The sequence below is a fragment of the Ochotona princeps genome, chromosome 1, assembly GCF_030435755.1.
Source record: "Ochotona princeps isolate mOchPri1 chromosome 1, mOchPri1.hap1, whole genome shotgun sequence".
NCBI classification, from domain to species: domain Eukaryota; kingdom Metazoa; phylum Chordata; class Mammalia; order Lagomorpha; family Ochotonidae; genus Ochotona; species Ochotona princeps.
The window spans coordinates 119,575,969-119,600,645 of record NC_080832.1 but is presented as its reverse complement, the minus strand read 5'-3'; the positions used below and the strand labels follow the sequence as shown (position 1 = coordinate 119,600,645).

The window sequence follows — 24,677 nt, the reverse complement described above, 5'->3', positions numbered from 1 at the left end:
AAGGCAGCCATGCATGCTAAAGGGTGTCGTGTTAACTGTGGAGCAGAAGCACCCATGTAGGGCTTGTGCTGCATCCCATGGGAGCAGGAGAAAATGCTGAGGTATTTTTGGTTGTCACCCTAATGGCATGTTGAGGAGACCATGAGCCCAAGCTCCTGGCAGCACTGCAGGTTAGCATGGGTCCAGACTGATCAGACTGTATAGGTAGTGACATGAATGTTGAGAAGGATGGGTGTTGAAGATGGGGTCTGGTCTGCCAAGGGCTATGGCACCGGAAGGAGATGCGTGTGATGACACAGTAATCCAAACGTAAAAATGGGCTCAGCGATGCCATTACACAGGTGTCCTGCATTTCCTCCTCCAGCCCCCACAGAGTCCTCCCTGGCAGCCTTAGGTACTGAGGATCAGAACAGCAAGAAAAGATCATACTTCTCCGAGCAGAGAAGAAAAACCAATGGGCAGAGCCACTAAGGACAGAAGACCTGTACCTAGCCTTTCCAATTCCAGGAGCCAACTGAGTGACTTGGAGCCAGCTCCTTCTCTCTTTTAAGCCCAATGTCCTCATCTACAAAAATGAGGATAATTAAAAGGCTGCCTTCCTTTGCACAGTTACTACATGGGTCAAAGGAAGTCACAGATGAAACTGTGGAGTGTAGAGTGCTGTGTTGTACTTTTGGGTAGAGTGGGAGTGAGGTGATGGCAGGGAACTGAAGTACTGGTTGAACTGAATGTTGACAGCAAGCAGAGGTTTCTTCGTTAGGGCCACAAGCGTGCAGTCCTGGATCTGTACAGCAGAAAGAGGCCTGGGGACATGGTTTCACAGATGAAAATGCAGAGGGCCACAGAGGTTACTCGCTACAGCCCGTTACTTGGCATTGCCCAGATGTTTCTCACTGAGACTTTCCGTGGCAGCCAGACCCTTTTGCTGGCAAGACCAGCTCATTGTCACTGAATAAGCCCTGGCAGCCAAGAGACTTTTCCAAGAGTGACTGAAATGTTGATGAACATGACAGCATTAACCCCCAAGGCCATTGTCGTGGGTGCTGCTAGACTTTTTTTTTTTGTCTCAAACAGACTGTGTTTGTCCTAACACCATAGAAGAAATCATTTGTCTCAGGGGGACTCATCTGTATCTTTCTCCGTCTCTTGTCTTCTTGGAATGATGCACTGACCCAGAGATTATTCAGCTAGAGCGACAGCATGCACCATGTGCTATGAAGATAGCAGTGACTTTTGGATCCTTCTCAAGAGGCTCCCAGCCCCTGCCCCTGGCAGCAGCCCTCCACCTCATTCTGCAGTGTCATGGTTTTTTGTTTTCTGCCATAAATTTTTTTATTACTATTTTACGATACAGTTCCATAGGCTCTGGGATTCCTTCTCCTCCCCACTGACTTCCCTTCTGTTACCACATTTCATGTTCCTTTATGAATAGTCCTAAGTCCGTCATTCTACCATTTAAGGATATCCTGACATTGTAAGGTATAGACAATGGCAGGGTCCAGCAGCCCATGAATGAATTTACCCATGTTCTTCAGCTAGGGTCAAAGTCGGGATTACACAGACACTGGTGCCCTGTGCACAACTGCCAGCTGTACCTTTAAGGAAAAATCACTTAAACTCCCTTTAGTCGCATTCTTCACCTGTAAAGCTTGTGTATATGGGGCGAGGGTGGGAGCTGGGGGGCATTTCCTCTGACAGTCCCACAGGTGTAGGGGGGATGAAATAATGCAGAAGCAGTTACCACATTCTGGAATTTGAGGTGTTCTGACTGTTGATCTAATGTGCCTAAAGTGCTTTGTGAATGTTTCAGTTTTTCTCCACATTGAATATGGCCACTTCCATTATTATTGTAGCCAATACTATTTTTTCTTTTAATTAAGAGGTGGACTTAGCAGTAGTTTCTGTGACTTTTGGTACTGCTATCTTGATAGAGCTAGTGATTGAACGGTATGCTATAATTTGGGGTCTCTGGGATGTCTGATTTGCAAAATCTCCAAAGCACTCAAAGATAGATTTCTCCGGGAAGTATTTGCACATTTATTTTGCAGTGCCAGGAGAACAAGTAGGTATGGTGAGCTCGTGTGGAAAAGCTTGGCATTTGTGTGTTGAATCCTCCGGTGCGTGATTGGCACACTGTAATGTTGCAGACTTCAGCATGAAGCATGCCCGATTCTTCCAAGTGTCTGCTATAAAGGGATGGCCCCAGATTGGCACTCCACAGTGATCACACATCACTTTTGGGCAGCTGGAAATTCCTGTCTGCACTCCGGGGCTCTATTGTGGTGCTCCCCGCAGGCTCAGGCTATATATAACCGCCTTGCAGTTTTATGGCGTGTTCAGTGTCTTCATCTCCTTTCCTCCGCTTGTGCTGCATTGCAGGCTGCGCTTGAATCCATGGTGGACGCTGCCGAGAACCTTTGTCCCAATGTGATGAAAAAGGCCCACATCCGACAAGACCTGATTCGTGCCAGCACTGAAAAGATCTCCATTCCACGTACCTTTGTTAAAAATGTCCTGTTGGAGCAATCTGGAATTGATATCCTTAACAAAATTAGGTAGGTTCCTAATGTGCCTCGCAGGCGCTGCAGCCTGCCTGAAGACAGCGGGGGCAGTTCTGTCCTGTGTTTTCTTCATCCCTCTGTCATGTGCAAAGGCATGTGCCACAAGCAGAGCCTGTGGAGCAGCAGGGCTATGCGTGTGTGCACAGGTTTTGTACATTTCCAAAATAAGATGACCACATGTATGCCTGCATTGCTTAGGAACTTAGCTGTATCTGCTGTCTTTGAGATTTTTCTTTTTTTTAATCTTGGGGTATATATATCATCTGTATTTCTTCTGAGTTTTGTTTTTCACCTTAGTAATCGCCAGCAGGAAGACAGACCTTCTGATACCTGCTATTGTGAGCAAGTACACAGCCTGTGAACGGGCAGACAGGCTGCCTGTGTTTTCCTTCTGGGTTATATGGGTGGATCTGAGCTAAAGTGAATCTGCTAATGTGTCTTTGGGGTATTTACAAAGATGTCTGCTTGAGAAAGTTTGAAAAATTTGGCAAAGTATAAATATTTGGAAGCTGCGATCACTGACAGACTTGTGTGAGTTTTGATGTGCTAAGCTTAGCAGGTGCTCAATATGTTCGTTGAGGAAGCAGATGACTGAAATTCAAGTTCACCAATATATTTAATTTCCTATTTTCGCTATCTCTGAGCATTGACAAGAATACTTAATTGTAGCAAGCGTAAAAGCGCCTTCCCAGAGATGTAGATGTTTATACATCATGATGCAGCTAAATAGCATTCCACAAGAGAAATGAACAGCAAAAACAAAACACCTGGAAAATTAAGTCGTCACTGTTACATCTCTGCAAAGGCTGATGACAGAACCCTGATAACTGTCTAGACAGTCTGATGATGCAGCCATTATTTTATGATTTTTGTTTGTTTCAATAAATGTCCTGGGACCTACTCAGCTCATTAATGAGGCTATTGAAAACTTGAAAACTTAAAAGATCTTCAAAAAGTTCCTAAGACGCCACAGAGTAGTGGTTTTACGAATCTTTGTACCTACTGGTTGTGCTTACGTATTTCTCTTACTTGTAGTTTCAGATATTTTATTACCAATAAATATGTACTTATTAATTAAAGTATAACCGATGACCTAAGTATTAAATCACTTCTTTAAATTTAAATATTAAGAACAAAATATATCTTTTAATATTTTTTCTTAATTATGAGTTCAACCCGTAATAGATGATACTCTGATTACTTTAGTAGAGAACAATTTCTGTTAAATGTGGCCATTTCTTTGAAAATGGGCAAATTCTCAATGTTGAACAGTAGTGTAGAACTCCTCATGTTATGGAGTAAATCTTAGGTCTCTTGGCTCCTGAATCAGCTTTTTATAATGCACTATTTGGACCATGTGTGTGCGTGCATGCGCTCACACACACACACACACACGCATGTATACATTCACATGTACATGCAAGCTAAGTTGCCTTATTCTAAAAATTTTACAAACTGGACACACAGATCAGTAAGGAATTATTAGAATCATTAGACAAAATGATAGAACAATCCAGAGACATTCAAAGATAGTTGCAAAGTCCTGCTTTTTGGATACTCCTCACCATCAGAGAGAGGAGGAAAGAGAAACCACTGAGCCTCAAGGTTATGAGAAAGTGTAATTTCCAGCATAATTGGGAAGAATTCCACCCAGTTTTTAGGCCTCTCTCTGAGTTGGGGTGGGTCCAAGTGATCTGTATTTTTAATATGAGGCTTGAGTGCATCTTATCAGTGGACATTTCTGGTGAACAATAGAACGAGCTATTTAGATAAACCCTGAAGCTAGCGATCAGTTGTTTCAACAGGGATTAAAGAAAGACCCGTTTTCTATTTAGCCCAGAAACATTTTTACTGGCGCCATAAAAGCATCAGTGCTTTCATTCTTCTGACCCACCAGAGAGCTTCCTGGACAGGGAAATCTCAGAGCGGATTACCGTCTTTAGATTTGAGAGACTTTTTCCCTGTTACACAAATGAACTTTCAGCTTTAGCCTCAGGATTAAGTAAGTTTATTTCAAAAAGCTCCTTTCCCTGCTCTAAGAGACATCAAAATTGTTGACTTTCAAGAGCAAATGGACCTAATGAGACAAGACTGGAATGTGGGTCTCTGTCTCTGTGCCACATTCCCCTGAACATGTATTGTACATTTATGGACATCTGTACATATTTGCATTAAGCTGTGTTTACTCAGCCTGGAAGCACTCACGGAAGGTGAAGTTTGGGAATACTGAATTGCTGACATGCCAAGATACCAACCATCTGACAGTAACCTTTGTGGTTGAGTCTATTTATGAATGAAAACTAAGAACCACTTTCTATTGTCCAGGCATCTTCTGCTGTCAGGCAAGAAAAACGAAAACTGACAATTTTAATAACCCTCGTTTATAAAAGATAAGCACACAGTGACTTTGTAACTATTTAAAGTCAGATGGAAAGTTGAAGCAGAAGCAGCATAATATGGTGCTATTGGTTTGGTGAAAAGCTTTTGTAAAAGAGTGTGGGTATAGGCGTATTAAACTGTAACTGAGACTTAACAGCAAGACTAGACTTTCCTAATTTACTCCAGCCCAGGTTTGCTTTCCTTTATGTGAATGGGTGAATTGTTCCTCACCACATGGTCCGTATGGTTCCCATTAAGTTTGTCTTTCCAGATGTTTTTCACTTCTTTCATTAAGTCTCCAGTTTTGAAATTGCAGAGGCAGGTTGAAATTGGTAAAGAAAAGTCTCTTTAACTGTGTGTTTATGACAGTGTTTAAAGCTTGTCTTTGGAAATCCCTAGCCCTGTTCACACTTTCTTAGATTTCATTTTCAAAGATAGAAATAGAATCACAATTGTCTTTGTCACCAGGATATCAGAGGTGAAGGATTGCTCCTTTTTGTGCAAATTAAAATGTGCCTCTGTCCTTTCGATTTGCATTAGTGAGGTGAAGCTGACTGTGGCCTCCTTCCTGTCTGATCGAATTGTGGACGAAATCCTGGACGCACTCTCACGTTGTCATCATAAACTGGTGAGTGCTGAACACATGTTGAGACCTTCCGAGTCAGCCATGCTGAGAGACAACAGGGTCCCTAGTGGGGAGGTGTGCTTTGCTGTCATGTTTCACTCCTTTGCGGCTTTCTGAGTTAAAAATTCTGCTTTTCTTCCTTGCTCCTCCACATTGCTTCCAGTCATACTTGTGTGGGTTGTGATTTCTCCAGGAGCAATGACAAAGAAAACAGAAAAGATCATTTCCAAAAACCCTGTTGTCCATTTATATTGCAGGTCAAAAGATTTGGGAAGAACGAGTTGTAATCCTGAGGTCTAAAATGAACATTTTCAGTATATCCAATTGATCTGTGCTCATTTTGTCACTCTCTGTTATGATTACTTGAGAAGGACTATTCTTGAAAACATGGATGTTGATGATGGGGGTGGAGGAGGAGGACGCATTTGTAGTCCAAACCCAGTGCCGCGGTAGAATGGGCACAATCTCATGATTTGTAGCTGCTGACTGCCCCAAAGGAGCCTCCAATAGAGCAGGGTTTCAGTGTATTACCTTCCTCTAGTGATAGGTCTGTACACCAAGGAGACATCCAATATCAGTGTACCTGAAAAACAAATCATCAGGGAGTCATCAGAGGGATATGGATTTTGCCACTGATAGATCTCATGTCTCAGAAATATTAGCTAGTGATGCTGAAATCTCCCGAGCAAGTTATGACTGCTTTCCCAAGACAAGGAATTTCAGGGTAACTGTGTGGGATGGGGATGCCTTACTTTATGGCCGTGAATTGGGGGTGACACCAGGGAACCCCAAATGAAAGGAAGAGCAATAGCTTCCCTGAGACAGGCAGAATGTGCATTTGGAAAAACTCATTTGAGGAAATATTTAAGACCATCTTCTAAAATCTTCAAGAGGGAACAGATGCCTGTGACAGCAATACTCAAAGTGGAGCTGGCCTACTAACGGTAGCTAGCAGCCCATGACAAGATAAGATTAGAAACCAAAAGGAAGCACCAAGAAGCATCCAGAGCAACTTGGCATGCACACACTGAGCAAGCACTTTGTTTTCCTGATTTTTCATTGTTATCGTATTTTATTAATACATTAGTTTGTGACAAACTGAATATGTAAAAACCGGCTTATCCTCGCATTGGCTTAAGAAGTTTTTGGCTCGGTTAAGAGCTACGTCATTGTTTAGATCTCCCAGTTCAAACTTATCTTTTCTTAAAGAACTGTAAACAATAATCAATAGAACATCCTTTTTGGAAGCAGTCTGTTGAGCCATAGCTCCAGGAATGGCTCCAAAATGCTTGTGTCTAACTCTGACACTAGTCTGCTGGGGGGGGGAGGGGAGTTACTCTGAATGTTTCAGGTTTTCATCTTTTTGCATTTATTCCTTGAAGTATTTGCTTAGAACACATTGTTATTTTTATAATAGAAACATATTATGTAAGTACATTTCATTTTAATATTACGTTGAAGTGTACAAAGAGATTAAATATTATATAGGAAAAATGATACCGCCAGAATAAAATTTTGTTTTCCATAACATTCAGATACCATTTTCTACAACTTAACCTTAGAAATGTTCTCCAAAGTTCCGTGGACTTGGCATCCAGTTTTCAAGTATTTAAAAAATAATAAATAAATAAAACAGAGTTCCTGGTATCAAAATACCTCAGCATTAGAATATATTCATTTCAGCCCAGTTTATTTCACTTCTTACCATTTAATTTTCTATGCTAACCTAAAGTATAACTCTAGAAGTTAATCATATCAAATATGGTAGTTATTACAAGAAAATAAGGTAGCAATAATTAATATTTTGTTTACTATTTTTTTCCTTACAGTCCTTTAAAAATAATGAGACAGAATCATTTCATTTGTCAGCACTCAGTGTAGAAGGAAACTCCTTCAAAGGCGATGTCAAATGCAGTTAGCAGAAAGAAGGAACTCTGCTGATTTGAGTCTGGTCTAGTTCTTGTGTTTACTGAGGTGGTACATAATGTGTTGCTGAAAACACTCAGCCTTCTGGAGGGAGACCACCACCGTGATTTCTTGAGTTGCTGTCACCAGGATGCTGGGCCTGAGGGCATCATGTAGTAGGTGGTGCAGCATCCAGCCCACCAGGTCAGCCCCTGCATCCATGTGGTGACCTCTCCTCTGTGTGTTCATGTGTCGACCCTCTAGGCTGACCATTTCAGCAGGCGTGGCCAGACCCTCGCCCAGCAAGACTCCTTTGAGATGGAGGTGGCTGAGGAGAAGCCAGTGAAGCGCTCCACCCTCACAGTGGAGGACCTGACTGAGGTGGAGCGCCTGGAAGATCTGGATACCTGCATGGTAAGACACGGCCTTCGGTGGCGCCAGCTGCCCGTGCACTGGACCCCATCCACAAGCTCCCCCCAAGGCACCTGTGCTGCACAGAGGCTCCCAGTGAAGCTCTGGGACTCGCTGTGCACTCCCAAATTCCTCAGTTTGTTGGGACAAATACATTACAGAAATTTAAATGAAGCTGTAATAATCCATTGAAAGTATGGGGAAGGGCGTTTTCTCAGATGTTACCAGGTGATTATCTCATTCATGATCCTCATTATTTTCTCCCTCCCTGCCTCTTTAATTGTGTTGTTGCTGCTGCTGTTGTTTCAACCTTTGGCATGCCCTTCACGTCCTGTTTCCGTCACTTGATGTGGTATACATATCAGTTGGAATGCATATGATGTGTTTTTGCTAACCGGAGGACCAAAATCACATGTTGCACACATCTGACCAATTAACTAGAACACTCACATTGAACACTTTTTTCCTTTGAGAGCAATTGTACTTCAATCCTTCATTCATTATTCTATAATTTATATTATCTGGATGTTATTTCTTACTGTTCTATGAGAACAGTTGTAAATGGCTACTTTATTCTGCCTTCATATGCTTATGTTTCACTAAAAATACTCAGTTTTTACGAACTCTTTATCACCTGAGAAGGTAGCAGATAATACTGGACTGGAACTGCTTAGTAGTTTTACATTAATTTCTAACGATAGTCATTTTTAGGTGCAGTCATTGTTGAAGGAATAATACCTGTGTTAAACTTTGGAGGCAAGCGATTAAATACAGCCAATATTATGTTCTAGCCTCAAAGAGAATGTAATATATTAAGTTGTTTATTGATGCGCCACTTTGGACTTTCTTATAGCCTCGATGTAAAATAATGGAGTACTGTCTACGTAAAGTTCTATCACAGACAAGGAGAACAGGAAAGAAAGTTTTAAGATAAAATCTAAGGTTTCAAATAACATTCTAGAGTTACTGGATAAAGTTGAAATCTAATCTTATTGTTGTATAAATGGATAACTATATTTGATTTGGGTGGGAAGGAATTATCAAGTTTTTTTTTAATCTTGCTTGACAGCACCTTGTTAATATGGATTTAATACATATTTTAAGTTCGTTTACATTTTGATCCTGTTATTATAGGATAATTGTCTTGGGGAGCTGCTAGACTACCCTTGAACAAAAATGTGTCATAGGGATAATATTTGTACTGAAAGTTTTAAATTAACTGCTTTATCATGCTTTCTTCTAGAACCATTGGGTCACAAGTTGGCTGGAGAAAGATAATGGCAACAGGCACCTCTGATTAGATTTCTAGGTGGTGTGACTTGGGATGGAGTGTTGATTGTAGGAGTCAGTTTCACCTACTGCGATGCTGGTTTTAAAGTGTATAAGCTTTGGCTTCTTATTTTTTTTCTTTTGGTTGATTTGATTTGATTTTGCAAGTGGAAGAAAAAGTGTTTAAATAAGTAGATGTGTAAAAGGGAAGGAAAAAAATCATGTCTTAAAATGCATGTGCAGGATTGGTGGTATCTGTGGGAGACCAGCCACAGGTGCACCCTTTGTGGAAATGTTGGTTTTGCTACAAACATTAATTGTGCACCTAGGCTAACAAATTATTTGGTAAAAAAAAAAAACTGAAGTTGTTTGCTGTTATTTTGTTTGCTATTAGTCTTTTTGATTGGAAAATGAAAGTATGAAAATCAGTAGAAGTTGTACTATAATTATTTCCTCTATAATCCTATCAATCCTAAACTGCTCAAAGAAACCACCATTTACACACTAGCAATGTCTTCAAATACAGGAATCCCTTTCATAAAGGAAACCCATTTTTCTGATATTTTGGCATCTTAGCATTAACCTGTCGTACAAACTGGCTGGTAATTTGAAAACACTATGAATATGGACCTTCTAAAATTACCTATCCTGCCACCAGTCATAATCAAAGTAGAGAAGCAATACTGATTCTCATTGACGTCTGTTACCAAATGCTCCAAGCAAATATCTTCCTATTCATTAGGGGAACTGTGCAGTGCGTATTTCAAAAGGAAAGGCATGTAATTTGTGGTATTTTCTAAATGAGTGCCGGCATTTTCTTTGACTGCATTTTCATTGTACCTGATCCAGGAAGTTAAGACAGGATGTGAGTTGTGTAAAGAAAGTTACCAAAAGCAAAAGAGCATAAAAGTTCCTGAGCTGTCGGGGAGTAAAAGCCACTGATAAATAGAAATTGTGCCACAGAAGGAGCAGAGCATTGCTGAATTGAATTGCTTTGGGTGATGCTATAACTTTATCTGTACTTAAATTATTTGTTGTTTATAACCCCCAAACTGTGACTTTCCCTGGGCATTTCAAAGTGGCTCAGACACCTCCCCATCATTCTAGTTAGAGGTATGGGGTTGTTCACAGGCCCTGTCCGTGCCATTCATGGCATCTACTGAACCCAGTTTTGAAGATTTTATTAAGAAACTGAAGAGACTTGGGACATCTCTTTTTTGCATGTCCCTATATCTCTAATTTTTGTGATTTCTTTCCATTTCTCCCTGGCTCAAAAGGAAATTCCATAAAGTTTCTGTGAAGCTTAAGTCAATTATAACCAATAGTTGTAAATGTACTGGGGAAAGTTTAAGGCACATGGTTAGCAGAAATTTATGTGAATTTCAGTTTTATGATTACCTTCCTAGAAATGGAAACAATGATCCATATGATCCATATGATTGATTTCGTAGAAAGAAAAATTCATTACTTTGTCAACACTTATTGAACTTATATGTAACTACCAAGTCAGTGTTGAAAAAGGTGATTGAGTGATTTAATGGTGCCTGTGACCTGCTGGAGTATAACAGAGGGACTCCAATAAAATTTAACTTTATAAAGCTTAAGAATGCGGCTGTTCTATTTAAACGGTATCAGAAAGAGTAGATTATCTTTTACTTCTGGAAGAAAGAAACTAGGACGTAAGCTGTAGTTCAATGGTGGGATGTTCCAGGGAGAGGAACACAAACCTTAAGAATGATCTGTGAAGTTTCTAGATTCTGCTCACTTCTGCAGCCTCAGAGATTCTCATATCACTTTAACTCCAGACAGAAAATCAAATGGTCTAAAAAAAATTGTCTCATTTATTTAACACTTACATAGTTCCTGTGCGATGTTAGTCCCTGTTTTAATCTCTTTGTATCTGTTAATCAGTTGAATCCTGCTATTCCTCCTATCAACCAATGAATAGGTAGGTCTTATCAATAAATTCTATTGCAGAAGTGAGGAAACAGGAAAAGTTAAATAATGTGTCTAAGGTTAATTAGAGTTAGCCAAAGTCAGCTAGTTTGATGCCTGTATGTGTGTGTGTGTACACAGAATCAGTATGTTGGTTTCATCTGTAGTATCTTTCTTATAATCAGAATGAAGCTCTGTATTAGGTATAGACTGTGTTGATTTCTGTAAAATAGATGTTTACCAGATAAAATGGACATGTGAACAGAAAAAGCTCAAGTGAAAGGGGTGGATATACAGAGCCATGGTAGAAACTTACTTCCAACATTGCTGAAAATAGGAGTGTGGAAAAGCAGGACTGCTACATTGTTAACCCATTGTTAAAAATGAATGTGCTCACTTGTGTTTTGGACATTGGTGACAATGATTAGTTAGCTTTCCTATATACTTATTATCTCCCCACTCATGCCTGTGTGTCAGGCTGATATCGGTGTTTCTTTGGGGTCTTTATTGTCCATACATAGACCTGGGAAAAGTTTAAAGCACATGGTTAGTGGAGGTTTAATTTTAATTTTATGATTACCTTCCTAAAGATGGAAGCAGTGACCATATAATTGTATGAATCTTCAGTCAGTTGCTTCTGGGAAATCACTATTTACAAACATCTCCTTCAGCTTGGGTGTCTCTTTAGTTCCTGGATTATTAAGGGATACCATACTCATTCTAATAATAAGTTGTCTTTAAGTATTTAATTTGTCATCAAATCTAGTTGCCTATCTTCTTTCTTTGTAAGATTTATTAATTTTTATTGAAAAGACAGATTTTACAGAGAGAAGGAGATACAGAAAAAAATCCTCCCATCTGCTGGTTCACTACCCAAATGGCTGTAAAAGCTGGAGCTGAGCCGATCCAAAGCCAGGAGCCAGGAACTTCTTCCAGGTCTCTCCTGTGGGTGAAGGGTCTCAAAGCTTTGGGCCATCCTCCACTGCTTTCCCAGACCACAAGCAGGGAGCTGGAAGGGAACTAGAACAGTCAGGACAAGAGCTGGTGCGCTTATATTATCTTGACACTTACAGGGGAAGGATTAGCCAATTGAACCATCATGCTGGGTCCTATTTGCTGTTTTTTAAAAAGGCCAGAGGTTCAGTAATTAGGGTGTGCCAGGAGAGTGAGGAGGCAGTGTTAGCTTCTTAGGCATAGTGATCTCATTAATTGTATGCAGTTCTTTCAGTTATTTTAATGAGTGTCATGCCAATTTTAAGGCAAAGGATGCTCATACAAGGAACAATTCCTTTGCGAGTACCAATAGTTATTAATTAAAAAATGTAGTCATGGCATGACCAAGTATATACTATTAGATCAATATATCTCATTTAATATTCTAATATTTATGTCTTGCAGAAAGCTTTCCAACTCCTGATTGCTAGTTTCCTCTTATGTTCTGTAATGTCCTTTTGTTATTATCACATTGTATAATGAATGTTTTTTAAAAATCAAGTTTTAGAAAGCTGCCTTATTTCTAACATCAAAATTTTGAAACCATATATAGTACAATATTGAGTCCAACTGAATTGAGGATTGTAGATGTCTCACAGTTTCTTTATTTGTGTGTGACTTGGGGTTCCTTGATTTTTTATTTTTAACTGGTATGGACTCCCTGTTCTGGAGAGCTCCTCAGAGATCTCTCCAGCCACAAGGTTAGTGCAGATGGCCTGTGTGAGACACCCAGGAGACAGAAGTGACCACAGGGGACATCCCTCTGACCTCCTCGTTTGTTCTGTCCTTGCTGAGAGCAGGAGCCCTGCATCTTTCTCCTACAGGTGACAAAGGCTCCTGGAAAAACCAAATTTCATTTGAAGAGAATGGCGATTTAATGCCTCCTGCAAAATGACTTAGAACATGATAATTACAGGAGGTAATTTTGGTCTTCTCTCATAAACTAAATTAGGAAAATGACTCCAACAATTCATGGATTTATAACACAGAAACCATCCACTTGGTTGCCTGTGTGTAGATGACCTAGGAATATTCTTATTGTTTCCTCAGAGAGAAAAAATTTTTCTATGTTTCAAAGTAAGTCCTTTATGAGTAACCACAGATCTAGTGCCTGCTGAGGCGAGTACAGTAGATTTGGTAATAAATAAAATAATTCTCTACTCTCAGTCTCACTTTCCAACCTTGGAAAAATGTTTCCTATATCCCAGTGACATTTGTTTTAACTACCTTTCTCTTGTCAGAAGACTCCAAGGTATCTGTTTCCTCCTAGTTGAAGTAAAAAAGCAAAAAAACCAACAAATCCTTGAGAGAAGGAAGATTTTCTCTTTAATATCTGAATTAAACTGTATTTGAAATGGGAAAAGGAAGATGGGATGTGCTTCAAGAGGACTTGTTTACTCAGAGGTTGGGATGAAAGAAAAGGCTAGACGAGGATAGCTTTTCTTTCTCAAATGATCCCGGAAGCAGGGATGCTTTATATAATTCAGTTGTAACTTGGGATGAGCACTGAGAAATTCCCTGCAGCCAAAAAGACCATCCATGCCTTCAGTGATGTCTATTGATGATCTGTGCAGGATCAGGTTGTCTTGGCTTCTGTATAGGAAAAGAAGGAGAATGAGCTCATGTTTGACCCTTCAGGCTTACGTCTGTTGAAGAGCAGAAATGGCAGGGCTGTTTCAGGCTGCCCACAGGGCATCCATTGTGCATGCACATCCTCCATGTGGGTTTACCTGGTTGTTGGGCGATCCAAGTCTAGCAGTAAATGAGGCAATGGAGAAAGGCTGGAGTTCATACAGGCATCATCTTTGTACCCTCTCATCTCAACACATAAGTGAGACATGAAATCAGTGCATTTCATGTACAGGATTAAAAACAACTGTAAAAAAAAAAACCTGAACTGAAGTGTAACATATTTCATAAATATAACATATAGCATATTACACCACATGTTTGTTTCAGTTATTTATTCTGGTATGTGCATAGTGGGGTATGACATAAAATAGTATTTCTTATAATGGGTTACAGTTTAAAAGGATTGAAAAACCTTCATCTGCAATAATTCACTTTCCATCTTCTCACAATACTAGACACAAAAAAGCTGCTTGCATTCATTGCCTTATTCTTCCCCACTGCATTAGAATGGCATTGGAAGGCAAGTAGGGTGGTGCTCAGTAGAGTTGCAGGGATAGAAGAGGGTTTGGTGCCCTAGAGAGACCACCGAATAGTCACCCATTTTCCTGTTGTTTTGAATCCCAATGGAATTCTTGTACTGAAGAATGTTTTTGTTTTGTGTCATTGATGTCCATTAAATGTGTATTTTATTAAATATCTCTAATAATTATCATATGTGCTACTTATATTTCTCTATACCACTTTTGTGGTCACTGTTTATTTTGTCTCCTGATTCTATCATTAGAAATACAAATAGGGGAAATTACAAATGGTGGGAGTGAAAGTTCAGAGCAGATATGCTATGGATCTCACAGATACATTGTGCCCTGACTTGTGCCTAAATCTAATGTTGTCAACTAAGAAACTAATAGCTGACTGTGCACTTGACCTGTCAAAAGTCTGCAGAGCCTGAAGAAATAGGATTTACTCTATTCAGTCTTAATTCAGGCTGCATTTTTCCCCTGTATTTTAATCGACTCTTTAAGAAATAGAATCTTGTTGTTCTTACTTGAGCCTCATTTAGTTTTTTTGATTAAGGCAGTTATCCATTAATGAAGCGACAGGTTAGATATGGTGGGAAGATTGTTACAGAAGCAGAGAGGGAGTGTCCAGGCCAGCTTGGCAGCGGGGGAGTCTCTCAAGGAAGGTCTCTCAGAAGAAGATGCCAGGCATGTTGCCTGGCACATGGGAGGCCCTCAGAAACTACTGGTACATTGAGTGATGGGAGTTGAAAGAAAAGTCAGCTGGGAGGAAAATGGATGAATATGTTTAGAGGAGACTGCAGCTTGCATGAGGCTTGGTAGGAAACAACATTGTAATCAGAAGAACTTTCATGGTAATATGGTGCAGTGGAATCATGGACATGAGGTAGAATCAGGTGTGGAGGCAGGAGGTGAAGCTGAGAAACCTTATCACGCGGACCTGCAGACATCACAGAAAGGTTTGCCTTCTTACTCTTTGTTCATTTTCTAAATCACAAGTCATCGAAAGTGAGGAAACTGGACAAGGAGCAGGTCTTGGCAAGAACAAGTATGAGTAATTTCTGTTTTGCTCATGTTGAGATTGAAGACCCTGGGTGAAGTGCCTACCCAATAGGGAATTGTAAGTGTGGTTATGGGGTCCCAACCATGGCTGAACAGGTAGAGAGCCATCCCTAGAGAAAGCCATCATACTTCTTTCTAGATATGCATTGCAAAACTCAGGGATGTTCACACATTTTCCCATGTCATATCCCTACACAAAGGGTAATCACATCTGGGATCCCCATCTCGTAGAAATCTGATGCCTATATGCTTTTACTCTTGGCTGAATTCCTGGTCTTCAGGCAGGTTTGTGTAACCAGAGTGAAAGGCCCACGTAGATTTGCACTGAGAATTTAGTGGGTGATTTTTTTTTTTTTTTTGACCATAGCCTAGTCTTTGTTTATGGGAACTTAGTTTGGTTCTCAGTAGATCGAGGGAGATTCTAATCTATGGTAGTGAACCCACACCTCTGGGGCCCGAACTGATGGGATTCCTGAGCAGACAACTCTGCTCCATTATGTTGCCCACACATGGAGCTCATGTGAACAGTCCAGACCCAGTCACATGTACCTCTTGCCATGACTCTCAGTGTGACAATTTTCTATCTTGCCTGATGTGAACTGAAACTTAACCAGATATTGTAAGGATTAGTAAGGGTAGAATTCCAAGAGTGAAGTTGGCCTATTCAAATCTCAGTTTCCCCAAGCATTCCTCAGAATGCTTGCTGTCACTGCCGGAAGCTATGTTTAGGAATTTTGTCTCTCAGGCTGAAACCAAATTTTTGTCCCAGCCTGTTCCTTTACATCAAAATGTGAAATCAGTGATTTTTAGCTTTGAGCTTTGATGTGTATAGTGAAGGAAATCATAAAGACTTTCATATTGAAGACCACACTGTAAACTAGATCAAGAGATTACAGTCATGTTCCTGGTACAGCTGCAAGGCATTTCTGTTATATAGATCCTAGTCTAGGCTTTGTAACCTTTTCTCACTGTATTTGTTGAGAAACTATTTTGGGTGGCAAGTTAGCATTAAATTAATATTAGTAGACAGAAGTTGAAAGGTAAAGCTGAGTGAACAGAATTAAGAAGGGGAAAAAGTATGAGGAAGTCATAGCTTAACTTAAGGATCAGCCTCCATGCTGCGATGTTGTGATTCTTTATTTGCTTGTAATTAAGGGTGAAGCCTTAATTTGAGGGCCAGTGCTGCAAGTTTTAGGCTAACATTAGGCTATCAAAATTGAGATATGTACTTATTTCTGTTGCTCAAAGGGAAGACCCTTTAACCAAAGTTGAGATGTAGGGTTACTTACCCACACTTGATGCCATCTTCATTTCTGCATGGTCACACTGACATTTTCCTAAAAATTGTTTCAAAACAGTCTCTGTTATCCCTCTAGCAAAAGGCCTGTAATGCTTTTTGCTGTGTGCTGCTTGGTCTGCACTCACCAGGTTGTTGAATGAATTGACTACCAGTGTACAGTCACATGAAGTTGAAGCTTTAAATATTTGAGATTATCAGTTAAAAATCAATTCAGGACAAGTAAGTGACTATACCTATATACTCTACAAACCATTCTTGCTTTGTTCTACAATACTGCTCTACTTGTGCTTAGATAAGAAGGTTGTTTGATAGAAAATATACTCCCAACTTTTTACTGTAATTTTTCTGTAAATCATTATCTTAAAATGAGATCAAAGCTAGTAAAAAATTAAAAATGACAAGTGATAATATTTTTAACAGATTTTCTCATAGGTAAAAGTATGTTTGAAAGAATGATGATCTGAAGTTACAAGAAAGAATCTATTCTCTTGGAGAATCTCACTTTCAAAGTCATTTAGGAGGGATGTTAATTAAAAGGCACTAAACTGAACCTGACGAAGGTCTTGGTTTCTAAGCCAGATCAAGTCTCACAGAGCTTTAGTAGTAAGCCATCTTTACTTGAGGTTGTTAGGATCAAGGATGTTACAACCTGATTTCGGAAAAGCTCAGGGGCCCGTGAGATTTGAACCACTTGTTCTGTGACTATTAATCAGCAGAAACAAGGCGTGCTAAGTGTGGATTGATTGCTTATTGCAGCCCTGTAGCCAGAATCCTGTCACCAGGCTGTGAAATCACCCATGCTTATTATCTGACACCAGTATGCTTCACTTGAATCAAGATTTTTTAAACTGTAAAGCAACCTCTTACAGGATTTTGCCTGTTTTGTTGTTGTTGTTGATAGTGTTGGTTAATTTGTTGTTAACTGTTATATTTATACAACTAACAGTGTATGGAGAGAACAGATGTGTCGCATAAAGTGTGTGAGGCTGTTTAAATGATTCATCTTGATGCCACTGAGCTGTGATGTCCATTCTGGAAAGGGTGTTTAAAGCTCCTCTTCCTTATTGTTGCTTTCCGTTGTAATACAGATTTTCCAAACATTTAGATTTGAAGTTGTTTTTTCAGAAATAATGCTCAGTAGGGTTATTCCACATTCATTCTCTACAATGAAATGGTAAAATGCTGTTTGTGTTTCCCTGCCTAAAGGATAGCATTGTGCCTAGTAAAGCAGTACGAATTGGCAGAATGTTCCTTTATTTATTACATTGTCCCAAGGACACATATATGACCTGTTATTAATAAATATGCCTCATGCCAGCAGCTCTAACATGAGCTTCTATCATAAGGTACTTGCTTGAAGTCTGTACCAGATAATTTCATTCTTTGTACAGTTCTTCCGAAAAATTATATTCACTTTTTAGAGAGAATACTCAAGTGTAAAATTTCACTCTTATATCAGTTTCAAGATGAGTGAAATGAATACCAAGGGAGTTATTTCTTATAGAAAACATAGCAAAGTTTTAGGGGATACAGCTTCAATTTTGTTGCACCAAAAAGTGCAGATGTAGAAAGTAAAGAAACAGGCCATGTTCATTTCAAAATGTCACTGTTCCATGATCTTTACTGTTGCCCCTTATGAAGGCTGCTCTCTGAATGTTTCTGTCTTAACATTATGATTCCAGCTTGACTTTTATGCACGACGAGACTTTGGATATAAAAGTTAATGAGTTTAGTGTGAATGGGTGGATTTAATGTTGCACTCAGTAACAAGGTGGCACACTGCTAAATCTCTGCCTACTGTATCTCCGTGAGTGTGTCAGTTTAATGCTGCTTTCTCAGAGTTAGGGTTGTGTGTGCCTGCGCTCTCCAGTGTGGCCCGGAAGACTGCCCAAAGGTCACTGCAGAAAGAGCCAGAAACTCTTTCTTTTTTTCTCAGCTAGATTTATGTAGCTCAACTTTCAAAAATAGAAATGCACAAAATTAGTTTTTAACCTGCACATGTGGTAATACGGTTGAAGGTTATTATAAATCATTTAAGAATCCCAGAGTTATGGTTCTTCAGCATCTACTTGTCTGAAACCCCAGTAGGAAATATTTAATTCATATAACCTGATTAATCCCACAGAACTCACCTGTATCCATCCATAAGTGTGTAGACCAGCACAAGATGGGCTTAGGGGAGCTTGCACCAAGAAGCAAGCAAGATCTAAAGCCCTAGAACAAAGCAGTGACAGTGCACTGCATGAATAAACACACACACACACACACACACCTGAACTCATCGGACTTCTCAGAACTGAGGTGTGGAAGACTGCCAAAAAGAAAAGTTGATCTTTCTGGAGGGATGGTAGATAAAGGAAAGAAGTGGAAAGTTTCAGTTTTGCAGTTCTGATCATACTCGTCTAACTCAGGCAAGGATTATCCCACAATTACTTAAAAATGGACTCATCCACATTTCCCAGAAATATTGCTCCGCAATGCTGGTCACCAAGGGATGCGGCCCAGCATCACCAGGAGAAGGGACCAGGTGATGAACATGCCACTTGCTGTGTTCATAACAACCCCCTGTGACATGCGTGGTGAAAATGTGTTGCCTAAACCCACTTACAAGAAAACAGAATCTGGGACAGGCTGAAATGTTTGTCCTGGATTCTTCCAGAAAGTCAATATCATGAAAACAACAGGGTACCGGGCAGGCAGGGCAGAGGTGGTGTTAGATCAAACAGTGTAAACGCATATTGCCTTAGAAAAAAGGTGAAATCTCTTAGGTAATGGACAGATCTAAAAAGGGGATGGGTGTTCCACACTTGAGAGATAGTTGAGGAAGGGGACTTAGGTGTGTCCATTAGTTGCAGCTATTATTCTCAGCTGTGAGAAACATGCTGAGTTTCATCAGAAACATGATTTTTAGAATATTCATGCAGAAATACCTAAGGGTGAAATACTGAGTTGTCAGGCACCATGAAATGATTTAGCTGTTAAGAGGGTGAATGGAAATAAATCATTTGGTGTCACAGAATGGTAACAAATGGTGGATGTAAGTGAAGAATATTCTTGTATTTATTATACTGTCATCATAACTTTTTTGTTATTAGCAAGTTTAGAAATGTTTATAGGTTTAAAATAAATTCCTTGGGCACGAGTTGGAGTGTGGATTTGAAGAGCTCAGGTCAAAGGCACCAATCCACAAACCACCAGTCTGTGAAGAAGTTTTGTTATTCCTTTCTTTCAGATTAGTTTATCCATTTTTCTGTCATGTGTTTTTGACACAGTAAAAAGATTTCAGTGCATACTTTGTATGTTAATATCCGCTTAAAACTATCAGTTTTTTGTAGTAAATTATCAAATATTTGGATGGCTATTAACTTGTAAAAAAGTTTACCCCTGCCTAAGTACCTCCTGTTTCTACTCTAAAAGTAAAATTATTTAGAGTAAATACACTTGGCTGTGTGATTTTGTATAGTTAAATTCTCATGGGGAATGATGCTGTGTCTGTCCCTGGAGATTATTATGCTTGAATTGCTGTGCTTGGAGGCAAGCCTTTCATTTTTGTTATCCAGTTCAATGTCTTTTTTAACCCTCTCTCACCCAGTCTGAATGGTAAGTCCTGAGTTGGTCCTGAATGGCAAGTCTCTAGCTCTGCCCTTGTATTCCAAGGAAGTGCTAAATGTTGAGAGAACACCTGAATAGGGCATTAGAGTTTATTTTTGGTGCTCTAAAATTTTGGAATACACACATAATGTTGTTCATTTCCCATGAACTTATTGAAGACTCTTAGATGCATAGATTTCCCACTTTTTCATGGCAACATGAACTTAGTTTTAATCATATTTTCCACATACTTTTTGAAGTACCCATTTATGTTTTTGATAAATATGGTAGACCTTGTTGAGGTTCATATTACATTTTCTAAATCCCTCACAGTAAGACTTATGATAAAATGAAGAGAGTGGATGTGGTATTGAGATACTGTTTTGCTTTGTGGTATTGGTCTCTGGAAAACAATGTTTGTGCCTTAAATGTAGAGAAGGCAACTGTTGAGCATCGCATGACAGCAATAATATTTATAAAATGCTTACACATACAAAATGACCCAGTGTTACCTTAGGAAAAAATTTATAAGATTTATTTACTTATTTGTAAGAGATTTAGAAAAGAAGGAAAGAGAGAAGACAGAGAGGGTGGAGTGGAGGTGAGGGAAAGCTTCCATCCACTGGCTCACTCCCCAGATGCCTGCAATGCCCATAGTTGGGTCAGGTTGGGGCTACTCTAAACCAGGGGATTCACCAAGTACCCATGTGGATGGATACTTTCTGTGCACATGATCAGAGAGCTGGATAAAAGTGAATCAGCTGGGACTCGAACTAGTATATGGGATGCAGGCAGTGGCCTAAAGCACTGTTCCACAATATTCTTTACATGTGTTAAGGTAGATCACCATCTGTCCCTGAACCCTCAGGGTCAAATCAGCCCATTTCTCTTACTCATCGGCAAATAGTGGTGGTAGTCATAGATGATCCTTAAGACAAGCTTCTGCCAGCACATCAGGCAGTCAGGAAGCACCAAGCGGCCAGAGTAATTTCTTTGAGTATATCTGAATAACTATTTTAGGGACATGCCACAGAAATTTTCAAGTTTGTACCTTCCACGTGTCAGACACCTGTGTTCACTCTTCCGCTTTGCAGAGAGAGCAGCGTGGGGTTTCATTAGGTGTTCCCTGTTTTGTGTGTTTAATGAAGTGAGCCTTGAAGAGTTGTTTGGTATTTAGAGTTTACCTAAGTAATTTCATACCATGTGTACTGTTGGGAACTTGCCTGTTTCACTCAGTCTTGTGTGAGGTATGTTCATGTTGCTGTATATAAAAAAAATATTTCCTTTGCCTGTTCCATGCCTCATTTGAATTTTCCATTCTCCTATGCAGGGATTGGAAACCTTTTTCCTGCCAAGGTCACTGAGCTATTTGTAATATCATTCATAGATAATACAAAATTGTCAAGCTAAAAAGGAGCCTGCTATTGATTGATGGAATTTTGAGTACGGCCTGCTCGTCTTGACAGTACCAGACCAAATGGTTTCGCAGGCTTTACACCGCCCACAGGCCCCATGTTCTCCATCCCTGGAGACTGTTCTTGAATCTCTTGCCTTTTTGCCCAAATATGCTTTTCCTTTTTGAGTAGAAAACTGAGAAAAGAGAGATTGGATTGACTTTGCTCATAATGGGGCCGGTTATTGAATCCCTGGGGGAGGGGGCTGGAGGGAGGGCAGGTTGCCACTGATTGCAGTCTGTGCCAAGTGTTGTGCCTAGGCTCTTTGCCTTATTTGGCCTTTATAGCAGTGGGTTTTACAAACCAAGGCCTGACTTGAGAGAACATTAGTCTCACGGTTTTTGAAGCCAAAACCCTGAGTGTCCTATTCATGAGGGAAGATGGCCTCTCCTCACACCTTCCTCCCCTCCTCCAGGTGGTGTGGCCGTCGAGGCCCAACAATCATACAGGAGTAGTGGGATGAACTGACGGATGAGACATTCTCCTGCCACCAAGCATCCAACTGTCTGTTGCCATGGTTTTCATCTATAAGAACTTTTTGAGCTTGATAGTTTAAAAGCTGAGCTTATTGATAGATTCTTCACTCTTACTGATGATGATCTTCAGGGGTATCGTGGGGCAGAGGGCTTGTCATGGATCATTAACATTGCACCAAAAGAAAGAAAGCCTAAACATATCTCTAGGTCCTCACCATCAGTAATAATTCTGTTACATGTGCATCCATAATCACATCCTTAATAGGCAGGTGTCTTTATATCAGGCAGTCCAAGAAGATTTGGAAATGTGGTTTTGACTGTTTTTTCCCATTTTCATTCAGCAAGGCTGTTTCCATGCTTATTTAATGGGTCCTAACATAAACACATTTGAAGAGAAATGGCTACTATGGTACCAAATTGGAAGTCTGGAAACCAAGACTTTCTCAGACATTACAGCAAAAGCTGTTCTGTTGATAAGAAAGTCCTGTTGGTGATGGTGGTGATGATTGGGGAGAATGCTCTGAAGAGAACCAAACCATTTATGTGTGCAAATTGAGGAACACTGGACTTTTAACCCATTGTGTGTTTAGAACAAGTAACTAAATCAAAATAAAAATGAAGAACTTAGAAAGGCCATTGGCCTGGATTAGGAGTGGGAACCCTTTCTCGGGGTGTGTGCTCAGGTCTGAAGAGGATTCTTGCAGCACCCTCAAACTTGGCTTTCACAAGACTGAAATTTTACAATTAGAATTGCTGGTTTTTTTTTTTTTTTGTTTTAAGAATAATTTTATGATAGTTCACAAAAAAACAAGATGCCCTAATGAGTGTGAATGATGAGCAAATGAGTAAAATGATGTATGTAATATGTAAAGTGACCTAAATTCCTGTGAGGGTATAAGGTGTCCTCACTGCTTGGTTGCACTGTGGAGGCACCTGTGCAAGGTCTTGACATCAGAGCCTCTTCTGAAACTGTTTCGATGGCTGAGGGGGCAGGAGAATTCAAAGCTGCTGCCCTGAAATGCTGTGGGGGAACACAGAATGATGCCAACAACTCCCAAAAAGGACACCTGTTTTTGTCATAAGTGTGTGGCCCCACTTTGTTCCTGGGACTAGTCTGTAGCCAAGGAGCCATGACTTGCCCAGAGTTTCCCAGCACCCATTCAGTGTTCCATCCACCCTGTGCCTTTGCGCCACTGAAATCACTGCCTTGTGGGGTTGACAGAGGGCACTTTGCTCTTGGTTAGCGAAAAAGATAATATCTGTGTGTATGAATTTTTCTTTTTTTTTTTAAAGCTATAATTGTGCTTCTGCTTACAACAAACTGGATCGGATGCTTTCAGACCTAATATTTCAGTCTCACTCTTGCCTTAGTCCTTTGCTGTGAAAGCTTTTTATGTATTTGAGCTTTTCTGTTTCTTTGTGAATGGTGTCTCTGTCCCTCCCCTTCTCCAGCTTTAGCTCTCTTCCATTCATGTTTTTTTCCTTTCTTTTTGCTGCATGGAGACTCTCTGCTGTACAAGTGTAAGTATTTTTCTGGTGGCTCTGCAGTTTCTGGCTGTTCTGGTTGACATTCTCGTGCTTCATTTGCTTCTGTGCTGCCTGGCTGGACTCCCAGGAGATTAGTGTGGTCACCCATCTGTAGATCATGAATGAAAGCGGCAATGATTTAGAGACAAGATTGCGTTTTCCAAGATGATTCAGCCAACTAAACAAATGATGAATTTAAAATATCCCAGCCATGTGTCTAACAGCAGGAGAGTGTTGAACATTGAAGGAGGGGTGCATTGAAGTGTTGAATATTGCAGAAGGGGAAAAGTGCTTATGCCATTGATTTAATAATGATGATGACAACTATAAAAAAGATTTGATTATTTAAACTTCCAAGATTTTTTTTATTTTTCTGGCTTCTGTCAGAGTACTGGTTTTAGGCCTAGGATGGTAAAAAGCCAACATGAGGATTTGCTTTTTGTACTGGAATATTTTTCTAATCTGTCTCTCAGCTAGTAGTACTCCTTTGTTTAAACCTTGGGTAGATAATCATGGGTTCTTGAGTTTGTTGTGAGAGTATTATTATACTCCGCACAGACTTGGAAAAACAAACAAGAAAACCACTTCATTCTTTTTTTGTGATAATATAAGCAATTTAACTTAAGTTTTTTTTAAAAAAAGAATTAGTATGCTTAGAAATTACATTTTCAGTGCATTTGACAGGAAAAGATGTTGGATTGCCTGTGAGGTTCCAGCATTATTCTTTAACTCTTTAATTTATGATGTAAGTGGACATACCACCTTTTTAGCTACAGGCAGAGTGTCTTTTTTAAGTTTGGCATGAAAAATTGAATTTAAATGAGGGCCCAGCGGCGTGGCCTAGTGGCTAAAGTCCTCGCCTTGAACGCCCCGGGATCCCATATGGGCGCCGGTTCTAATCCCGGCAGCTCCACTTCCCATCCAGCTCCCTGCTTGTGGCCTGGGAAAGCAGTCGAGGACGGTCCAGTGCATTGGGACCCTGCACCCGCGTGGGAGACCCAGAAGAGGTTCCTGGTTCCTGGCTTTGGATCGGCGC

The 24,677-nt window shown here is 40.1% G+C and overlaps 1 protein-coding gene across 7 annotated transcripts in view; it reads left to right on the top strand.

Annotated features, from left to right (window-relative positions):
* Positions 1-24,677, top strand: part of CARMIL1 (capping protein regulator and myosin 1 linker 1) — a 323,242-nt gene that overhangs the window by 259,584 nt on the left and 38,981 nt on the right. For all 7 annotated transcript variants that reach the window (XM_058667065.1, XM_058667059.1, XM_058667053.1 and 4 more), the window contains 3 exons: positions 2,380-2,555; positions 5,481-5,568; positions 7,735-7,884. In XM_058667065.1, the coding sequence (XP_058523048.1) occupies positions 2,380-2,555; positions 5,481-5,568; positions 7,735-7,884 (414 nt within the window). The remainder of the gene's footprint in view (positions 1-2,379; positions 2,556-5,480; positions 5,569-7,734; positions 7,885-24,677) is intronic.